This window comes from Pavona decussata, unplaced genomic scaffold (genome assembly GCF_977016875.1).
Source record: "Pavona decussata unplaced genomic scaffold, jaPavDecu1.1 SCAFFOLD_366, whole genome shotgun sequence".
NCBI classification, from domain to species: Eukaryota; Metazoa; Cnidaria; class Anthozoa; order Scleractinia; family Agariciidae; genus Pavona; species Pavona decussata.
Window position 1 is genome coordinate 3,151,850 of NW_028145742.1, and position 10,651 is coordinate 3,162,500.

Genomic DNA, 10,651 nt, shown 5'->3' on the forward strand with positions numbered 1-10,651 from the left:
TAGTCCCTTAACGCTTTCTGGTAATACATTCATCTCGCATGCATCAGTGTTTAACTGCATATATTGGCCGTAATCTCTAGAAGATTGTGGTGGAAGTTTTGGTTTGGTAATCAGACCAAAATATGAAGTAATTCTTTTCAATACCCTTTTCACAGGAGTACCTGATGGGGCCGCTCGACTGAAAAGCCACTTTACAGGCTGGAGTAGAGCTGGCTGGGAACTGAATACATTAGACGGTTAACTGGCTGGAGCGTTTTTAAATATTTAGCTTGCTGAGAAGTTTTATTAAAACACAGTTTCTAGCTGGGTAAAAAATGTCTCCATTGTTTTTTCCTACCTGCCAGGCTTATAAAAAATCGTATTTGACTTTTCGCTCTAACACCGTCTATACCGATGAAATTTGAAGGCAAGTAGCGCGCCAGGAAATGACGACAGTTCCACTTTTTTTTATCATGTGTTGTTCTTTCTATCTCTATATCACGCTACATGAATGTCAGCTGTCAATATAAACGCGGTAATACAGAACACATATCATAACAACTCGGCGGCGTGATCAACAACAGGAAATTCGTGTATAAATTCGCAGGCTAAAAGCCCACAAGTGATAACGTTCGTGTCTCTTTTGTAAAGTCTCTGAAATCCCCGCGAGTCAGGACTTATTCACATTAGGATTAGTGGTTTGTGCTCGCCCCTGTGTCAGATTAGTTGTTGTTTTTTTTGTATTTGGAGCAAGAAAGGGCCCTCTGAGCTCGACGGACTGTGAGTGGTGTCCGGGCACTGCAGTCAGCCTGAAGGCGACGAAAATACCGCAGGCATAAATCGCTGAAATTGGCTCTGAGGACAACGAAAAGGTGAGCAAAATGTTACGTTTCACTACGCTATTCACCAAAGCTCATTTTAACGAAATTCCTGACATTATTTTTATATCTCAGCAAAAAAGAAATCGTAATACTCGCGAACTATTTTACACTGAACATGACCAGCGCTTTTCTTCCACTCGAAAAGGCCGCAAAATACACATGGGCCTCTCCAGGCTTTTTGTCCAATAAAATTACCCTGTTCCGGAAATTTGAAATATCCCTCCAATTTTTCAGTCACATTCGCGGAGTTTTAACATCCTGCCGTGTACCGTAATTATTTCATGTTTCCCTGACATTTTTCCAAAAATCTCTCCAGATTCGCGGAGTAGTTTCCTGTGAAACAAGCCCTTGATCTTGGACACCTAAGAGTTGCAATCTCCCCTGCGCGAAAATCTATTTTAATTATTGATGTTGTATTTTCAAGAGAACGTGTTTAATGTGTAGAATTGGCTTAAAGGCTATGAATACCCGTCGACAAGTTGACACGGGACATGAATGAAACGCTTCTTTCCCTACCGTGTCTTCGGGCGACTTGCCAGCCTTTAATATCAAAATGGCTGAAAAAGAGAGAAAAATACAGCCGACAGCGGTACCTCTGGACACTGTGCCGGAGCGTTGTACCATGACGATGCACCACGAGATTTCGGCCCGCGGTTCGCTTATGCCAGCTGGAGATGGTTCCGCGATGCTTTCCGATACCTTGTCCCCGACAAGACAGTGAGGGAGAGAAATGTCGGCCCCTAGACCATATGAGACAGATCCCTTTCGTAGGCACCTCAGTTCCACCTTACTGACTTAAACTGAGATTCAGCCATGTATATATATATGACAATGTAGTCATTTTGTCTTCCATGTGGTACGTTTTGAGGTTTGAGCGTGCGCACGGGCTAAAACGATAAAATGACAGAAGGATGACTCGTGGTCAAACGACCTATAGTTTTGGAGGTACAGCTAGCCTTGGACTCCTTTTACCTTATTTCATTCTTACAGTTTTTATATCCGTTTTCCCAAAAACGATTGCTCCGTCGATGGATTGTTGACATTGTTAAAGGAATCAGGTCGTCACTTGAAGAGCTCTGTGAAAGCCGCTGCTATTTTTCTGTTTTTGGCTACACTTATTATTGTACCATGTTATGAAAATTCGCCACGTTTCTTACTACAACAACTCAGATGCTACCTTTCGCCTCTTGATGTCTGGTGACATCAATCCTAACCCTGGACCGATTTCTGCTTCGAGTGTTGGTAAGATCAATTGCCTCGTGATGAATGCCAGAAGCTTACATGTAAAAAATTATCACAAAGACAGCACAATAAACTAGCAATCCGTGTGTAACCTCCATCGCTTCCAGGACCTGGTGTGCGCCGGAAACTCTGACGTTATATGCGTCAATGAGACATGGTTGAACCAAAATATCAGCAACTCTGAAATATTGCATTCTGGCTTTACAATATCTCCTCTTCAAAGCTGTCAAAGAATTTAAAACTGAATCGGAAGCCGAGCTGCAACAGCTTGAGATCATTTTTGCTGAAATTACTACGCTTACTGTACTGGTCAAAGAATTTTATTCTGTTTTTGCTGTAGGCCACCCAATTAAGATCCAAGTTGGATGGATGTATTCGATAATTATTTGCATGAAGTTTGTGACCAGTTCGACAGTATGGTAATTTCGGGTGACTTTAATTTGCCAGACATCCTCTGGGACTCAATTGACAGCGCTTCGGGTGTTAACAAACTAGCCTTTATAAAAACCCTTTACGACCACCTCTTGTCACAACTCAATAAAAAACCCATTCGTGGCAACAACATACTTGACCTTGTAATCACGAGCGTGCCGAGCCGTGTCAATGTAACTGACATATTGTCTCCAAAAGATACGGGGGTTCATACAGACCATAGCGTCATTATTTTTCAGTTTGACGCTTTTATAAAAGGCCCACCAAAACCCCTGAGATTTGTCTACGATTATGCAAAAGGCGACTTTGAAGGTCTGCGTACGGCTCTGTCAACAATTAGCCTTTCTTCGATCATAGCCAGTGACGATATAATTACTGACTGGCATCAATGGAGAGACTCGTTTCTTGCAGCGGTCTCTGACTATATACAGACCAAGAGGCTAAAGGGACGGAATCCCATGTCTCGGATGTCTGGTGCCATACTTAATTTGATCAAGAAAAAGGAATCTATAAGACAAAACCTGAAACTATCTCCCTCGAGCCACCTAAGGGAGAAGTTAAAAAACTTGCGCAAAACAGTTAAGCGCATGCTGCGGAACAGCCGTGATTAGTTCCTTGGTTCCGTCGAGTCAGACCTCAACACAAACCGAAATTGCATACAATTCCTGATCGAGTCTCGACGCCAATATCCGCTGACCAAGGTAATCGTACGCCGTTAAGATCTTCAGCGTAAAATCCTTGGGAAATAGCCAATCTGTTTAAGTCCTACGTCGCATCAGTTTTCGCAGATAATACCCCCCCCCCCTCCCCACCCCTTTCATTTGGAAGGGTTGCCAATGCACCAGCCTCTCCTGAACTGTCGGAATTAACGGTCACGGTTAGCGAAGTCCAATCCGTGCTCGAAGCCCTTAATGTCACGAAAGCCACTGGACCTGATAAAATCCCCGAGAAACTTCTTGGGAAATAGCCTCTGTAATTGCATTATCTCTTTGCATTAAGCACTGGTTCTTTCCCGCAGAACTGGAAGGAAGCTAACGTTGTTCCTGTTTTTTGGGGTAGTTGACAGCTGGCTGGGATTTGCATTTCTTAAAAGTCTTGCTCGCTGGCAGTAAAGAGCGGGTATTTTTTTTCCCAGGGGCACTCAGTTAGTGTTTAGTGCAAAGTACGATTAATTTTCTCTAAAAGGATCGTTGGGTACTTCTGATTAGTTAAATAAAAACTGGCCTCTTCTGAGAAAGCAATAAAAGTAAGGGATCAGTGGAAAATAATACTGTAATAACAAAGAAACTTAATAACTGAAAAAACTGAATCAGTTGTTAGCTGGAGGGGAAGATTGCATACTGTGATTCTTATCGTATTGCAGTGAGGTAATCTGATTCATTTACAAATTAAAGCTTAGAAATAATAATAATAATAATAATAATAATAATAATAATAATGATAATAATTCTGTTGCAACTTATTATTAATTTCAGTTGATATTCAAAACTAACATTTGGATAACACTTGTATGAGAAGCTTAATTATTGTTAACTTGAGGCTAATGTCTGGTTTTCATTACTATTATTACTGAAGATACCAGAAATCTTAATAATTTGTTCAAAATTGTGTGGTCTTAAATCAAAGGCCTCCTTTGAAATAAAACAAACCTGTGCCCCTTTACCTTGCAAATGTTTTTTTCACTGCGGAAATTATTAGGTTTTACATAACATGACGATACACCAGGAAGTAGTCAAATTTGTATTTAGTATAATATTTAAATGGCTTGTATTTATGTTCAAGTATACTTTACAACATAATTGGAGGAAGATTTGACAAGGGCTATGCAATTGTCTGCTTGACCTTTGGGAACAAAGAAGTTGTCTATCTTTTTTCGAAAAAAATCCACCTTGAGAACTGCTTACTCCTCGCGTCATAGGCTACCTTGTTCCAATTTGTGTCTTGATGAAATCCTTATAAACTATTTGCATTCCCATATAAATAGCTACATATATCAGTAATGAATGCGTGGTGTATTTTGACAACTTTGCTTGGAAAGCTTAGCAGTGAAAACGTTCTAATTTCTTCGAAGTCGTGCGTACACTACGCCAAGGTCACATAAAACAAATGGTTAAATTAGAGGCAAGAAGTACAATTAAAAAATGAGATTCGATCACTATGTGACCTTCGATGTCCGCTGAGTAATTTAATGATCCTAAGTTATCAAAGTGGCTACACTGGAGGTTGTACCGGGTTTCCCTTCGAATCGGAAAGTATCCATACTGATAATATAGAATTTTGATGTTTTACTATTGATTTTTTACCGTGCTTCGCGTGGGGCTTGTGTTATAAACATCTGCTTTGGCCTTGTTACTACCCAATCGTATTAACTTTACAGTTAACGTCAGTTCCAAGAATTTAGTAGAAAATCTTGACTTGCAATTTTGGGATTTTGTTATACTGTTAGGGGAAAATGAATGCTCGTACGTGTCATTTAAGAAAAAGCCTATACCATTTGATAGCCTTGAATCGTGCAGCTATCAAATCAGTATGTTAATACCGTTAATTAATTTGTTAAATCACGACTTCTATTTATTGTAAGAGTGTTCAAGTATTAAAACTTATAACAGCATAACTCCCAGTGAAGAAATGGAATTTTTTGCTGGCACCTGTATTACAATTGAAAACGTTATTTCTTTAACTTATTAATTCAAAGCAAGTAAGCACATTGGACCAAGAAAGAAAAGAAAAGAAAAGTTTTCCTTTGTCTGGAGTAGCGAAATACGTATCCAATTTTCCCTCCCGCAAACAACATATTACTTTTTTGTTTAAAACGAAAGTTTCTCACCGAGAAGACCAATTTTTTGTCTGATGAAAACCTCGCTAACATCCTTCAATGTTTCATTTCATATCTTGAGTTGATCACGACGAGAGAACGCTATGTTTAAAGAAGTAGTTTTCGTTGTTTGGGGAATGTTTTTCTTCCTCATGTTGGAAAACGCATCATCGCAGTCCGGCGTAAGTTAAACCTTACTGAGCTATTAGAGAGATAATTGTCTTGGACGTGAATTCGTGTCTCGTATGGGTGAGCAGAAACCGCGTTCACCGGACTGACAAGTTGGGAAAGATGTGTTGATCAGCATGTCTCGAACATAGGACGGAGAAACGAACTCTTATTAAAGTACCGAACGCGTGACCCGTCGGATGCAAGTTGTTCGAAAGCAAAATGTTAATATAGTAATTTTTTTCTATCAACAGGGTTTGCATGGTAGTGGAGATTACGGAAAAGTTCTTCGGGTAAATAGCATACATAAGTATAAAAGAAACTTTGTAGAATCCTTTACACCGCAACTAACTGTAAATTCTAAGTAAAAAGGTTTCCTTTACCTTCAGACGTATAAATCTCTTATTTGAATGTTACGCTTGGTGAACGTTACAGAAACTCTTGTACAAAAAATTCAGTTACTTTTATATTCAATTCCCAGGGATTCAAGCCATGGAATGGGCTCTCTTCTCCGAGCAAACTGAAGGAGAAGTCTACTTACAACAAGGTACATCTGTTAGGTTGTTTCTTTGTTCTGCTTAATTATATAAATGTTGGAGTGGGGCACGGAATGGAAATTACACCCACAGTGGGCGTGTGAAATTCAGACCAGCAGCCTGTTGCAGTTGTTACTGTTGTCCATAAACAACATTGAAAAGAGCAAATGAAATCGAAGAATCTGAACCTCTTAGACAGTCTACCGAAAGAAGGCATCCATCAGGTTATCACGTGACCTGAATATGTCATGTTACTAGGCAACCTTTCGACGGGCGTCGTCCATCGCAGAATCACATGTTAGCTTGATTATTCTGGATATTATGAAATGATTGTTCATTAAACTTTTATTTAACTAATATGTGTTTTCCTTTGCATTTAATCCAATGTAGGGTAAAGAAAGCAAAGGTGGCAGGAAAGGGAAAGATAAAAGGGTATTTATAATATGGCAGACACTGACAACTGATCGAGTGTTCCAGATCATCACCTTGCACTCTATCGATACTTTTAATTCTTGATCCTCCCCGTCATAGTTAGGGCCGAGCGATACCTAGACAATTGATGTGTGTAACTAGATAATCGTTTGTTTGTTTGGTTTTTCCACTGATCAGTTTTCGAACCAAAGTCTGAGAAATAGATATTTTTTTACTGCTTTTTCATTGGCGACAGTGATCTTTTGCGAGGAGACCAACGCATCGAAAATTAAACTGTTCTGTTGAGTCCGATGAAATGATGGACATAGGACAAAAAATAAATTAATAAAATGAAAAAATATATCAGTTACAAGAAATAGAGCAGTACCTGTTTTGCTTAGACTATTTGACATATTTGCCGTGTAGAAATAAGAAATAGAAAATCTTTCGTTAATACTATTTTAAAGATCTAGCTGGGGTCTTATTCTCTGGGGAGGTTATTGAGTAGTTTTGAGTTCGCCACTATACCTAAACCTACAGGAGAGACAGGATGGGGGTGGGGGTCGTGGAGGCTAATTTGCTTTAGCATCTAGTTGTACTTGGGGGTAAATTTGTAATAAAGTTAAACCGAGTAAAAATGTGAGTTTTTATTAATAAGTTACAGTTTGAAAATACGATCTACCTTTGAGGTTAAACAACAGATCCTTTTTTTTCTACCAAACAATGTGTTTGATCCTTAACAGCCAAAAACAGTACCCACAACCTCTCAGTCATCTACTCCGCCCTTAACAACCCAACCAACGGCAGCACCCACAACCGCCGAGTCATCTACTGCACCAACAGACATACAGAAAACACCAAAGTTTTCTCCAGGATTCTATGAGGTCCCGGCTCCTTTTGTTGGGAGGAAAAGAAATATCGCATTTTCTCAGGTAAATCAAAAGAAATCTTTTCTACCAAAAGCAAGTGCAGAGTCATTGCTCCAGTCAATCTCTTGTCACGAAGCTTGATACATCACGTTACTAAGCAACCTTGTCACTCACCTTGCAATGTCATGTTGCTAAACAACCTTTCTTGTCAGTTGAAGCTTGGGATCGAGTCGGGGAATGAATAACAAATGATGTAGCCTGTATGATCTACAAGATAGACCACAAAAACGTGAAAACAAGCGTAACTGTTCCCCACTATCGCAACTTTATGTTGTTGATCATAACCTAGATTAGAATTAACACGACTTCTAAAAATTTTAAAGGATTAATATTGGGTTAGTTGTAAACGTTTTTATAGTGATCAAAATCGTAGGTGTGTTAATTTTCAGTGATATTGACATGCAAAAGAATCTAAATCTTTGTTGAGAGTTTATTGAACTAATGTTATTTTTAACAGGAGCTTTATAGAATCGTGTTACTTTAATTTTCTCGTTATTTCTAATCTAGGGAAAAGGAAACAAACATGGAAACAAATTTAAGGTGAGAAAACCTATTTCTGAAAAAGTAAGCCGATATCACTGATGCCCTGCTTGGAAAAACAAAGGTTGAGACTGAGATCGAGGTAGTCTTCAAGAAAAATGGAATTTTTTTTATTACTGTTAATCCCCCAGCAATGAATAACACAACAAGGCAGAAATGAAAAATGACCGAAGAATCTCCATACTATTGGTAATGAGAACAGCGGAGGATTTATAGCTAGCGAGTCGCGCGCGACAATAAACAAGGACTACGAATTAGCTGGACTTGAATAATTTAATTTTACCAGATGGATCTCATTAGACGACATAGTGCTTGCATGTTTACAGAGCAACACGAAAACCCAGCAAATACGATGTGTTTCTCTGTGGAAAATCCCAGTTGCTCTCGGATACAAAATACGTGCTTGAATCAGCATTTATGTCTTATTATTTTATGTTACTTTTGTGCCAGTGGAAAAGCTATCTGGAAAGTGAGATCAGAAAATAAACTGCATCTTCAAGTCACGAAATGGACAATTCCAGTTAAACTGGAAAGAAAGACTTATTATTTGCTTGAGTTTAAAATCTCGTGTTCAAATGTGCAGCGAAATATTTCTTTTTAGAAGTATTTATTGTATTCCAAACTTTCTTTTTTAGCCGACAAAGTCTTCCAGCAGTAATGACAACAAGGTAAGAATATGGAATTCTGAACTTTGTGCAAAATGTTGAAAACGATCAAGGTGATCTGTTTCGGAGATTATCAATTGCTATTACAATACTTTACCTTTTAAACTGGCAACCTCGCTTGTATTGACATATTACTGTTGATGAAACATGCAGTCATATTCGTATCATGCACTGGGTGAATTATTTCAACAACCAGGATACAAGTATTTTTAGACAACCTTTCAGTATTTCCTGAGGTTCGTCCACAGTCGTACCCTATTTGAAGTAATTATTGGAGTATTTCATCTTTTCTCTCTTTCCAAACCCTATTTTTGACTTCTTATTCCCTGATTTAATTTTTTTCAACACATAATAAACCTTTCCAGCACTAAATTCTATTTCCCTCACCTTTCTTTGAACCTTCGGAAATTCCTCATTCAATAATACTGTAAAAAAAAAACCGAACAATAACAACCAACACACTACGCGTCCTGAATTTTCCAAGTAGCCATTGCCTGCCCAACAATTTTCCGGAGAAGGAGGAGGCGTTTAATAAAGTAGACCGTTACTATTGCTCCCTCTCCGATCCTAGGCCGCCCCTGAGTACTACTCGCCGTAATTAAGATTGAGCTAGCCAAGTGTAAACAGGAGATCATTAATGCAAGTTTAATTGGGATCCTGGGATCTTTTTTTGTTGTTATTTGTTTTTCAGTTTCAACACCATGTCCCACCAAAGCGTCCTGGAGATTACGGCTTTGCCTTTAATGGCCGTAAGGTGATTATCGATTTTCATGTACAATCCGTGAATAAACCCCAAAAAATGTATTGACCCAAACGATTTACGTTGATGAATTAACAGCGGGAAGGACGATCCATGAACTTGAAGAACAACCCTGATGCTCTCCTTGGAAAAACAAAGGTTGAGACTGAGATCGAGGTAGGCTTCCAGTAAGATGGAATCTTATTTTGACACTGTTCATCCCCCAGCAATGAATAACGCAACAAGGCAGAAATGAAAAATGACCGAAAAATCTCCATACTATTGGTAATGAGAACAGCGGAGAATTTATAGCTAGGGAGTCGCGCGCGACGATAAACAACGACTAAGGAATTAGCTGGACTTGAATGATTTAATTTTTATTACCGGATGGATGTCGTTAGACCGCATGATGCTTGCATGTTTACAGAGCAACACGAAAACCCAAGAAGAACGATGCATTTCTCTGTGGGAAGTCCCAGTTGCTCTCGGGTACAAAATACGTGCTCGAATCAGCATTTATGTCTTATTTGATGTTACTTTTGTGCCAGTGGAAAAACTGTCTGGAAAGTAAGAACATAAACCGCATCTTCAAGGCACGAAATGGACAATTCCAGTTAAACTAGAAAGACAGACTTATTATTTGCTTGAGTTAGAAATCTTGCGTTCAAATGTGCAGAAAAATATTTCTTTTTAGAAGTATTTATTGTATTCCAAACTTTCTTTTTTAGCCGACACAGTCTTCCAGCAGTAATGACAACAAGGTAAGAATATGGAATTCTGAACTTTGGGCAAAATGTTGAAAACGATCGAGGTGATCTGTTTCGGAGATAATTAATTGCTGTTAAAATGCTCTACCTTTTAAACTGGCAACCTCGCTTGTGTTGACATTACTGATGATCAAAAACATGCAGTCATATTCGTATCATGCACTGGGTTAATTATTTCAAAAGCAGGATACAAGTATTTTGAGATAACCTTTCAGTATTACCTGGGGTCCGTCCACAGTCTTACCTTATTGGGATTTATTATTGGAATATTTCATCTTTTCTCTCCTTCCGATCCCTATTTTTTGACTTCTTATTCCCTGATTTATTTCAACTCCTAATAAACCTTTCTTTCCAGCAGTAAATTCTATTTCCCTCATTTTTCTTTGAACCTTCGGAAATTCCCCATCCAATAATACTGTAAAAAAAACCCAACAATAACAACCAACACACTACGCGTCCTGAATTTTCCAAGTAGCCATTGCCTGCCCAACAATTGTCGGGAGAAGGAAGAGGCGTTTAATAAAGTAGACAACGTATTGCCCCCTTT

The 10,651-nt window shown here is 38.8% G+C and overlaps 1 protein-coding gene and 1 long non-coding RNA gene across 14 annotated transcripts in view; one reads left to right on the forward strand and one right to left on the reverse strand.

Annotated features, from left to right (window-relative positions):
* Positions 1–14: 14 nt before the first annotated feature.
* The window catches only part of LOC146452858 (uncharacterized), an 18,719-nt gene continuing 8,082 nt past the window's right edge, over positions 15–10,651 (reverse strand). The window contains exon 2 of the long non-coding RNA XR_014859676.1: positions 15–189. This is a non-coding gene — a long non-coding RNA (uncharacterized LOC146452858). The remainder of the gene's footprint in view (positions 190–10,651) is intronic.
* The window catches only part of LOC146452859 (uncharacterized), a 13,462-nt gene continuing 7,935 nt past the window's right edge, over positions 5,125–10,651 (forward strand). For 6 of the 13 annotated variants that reach the window (XM_085097397.1, XM_085097399.1, XM_085097398.1 and 3 more), the window contains exons 1-10: positions 5,127–5,531; positions 5,772–5,810; positions 5,999–6,064; positions 6,444–6,485; positions 7,208–7,396; positions 7,901–7,933; positions 8,569–8,601; positions 9,290–9,352; positions 9,437–9,514; positions 10,066–10,098. In XM_085097397.1, the coding sequence (XP_084953523.1) occupies positions 5,454–5,531; positions 5,772–5,810; positions 5,999–6,064; positions 6,444–6,485; positions 7,208–7,396; positions 7,901–7,933; positions 8,569–8,601; positions 9,290–9,352; positions 9,437–9,514; positions 10,066–10,098 (654 nt within the window). In that variant the 5' untranslated portion in view covers positions 5,127–5,453. Of the gene's footprint in view, positions 5,532–5,771; positions 5,811–5,998; positions 6,065–6,443; positions 6,486–7,207; positions 7,397–7,900; positions 7,934–8,568; positions 8,602–9,289; positions 9,353–9,436; positions 9,515–10,065; positions 10,099–10,651 lie in introns of all 13 variants that reach the window. The other 7 variants (XM_085097400.1, XM_085097409.1, XM_085097396.1 and 4 more) reach the window with 6 other exon arrangements.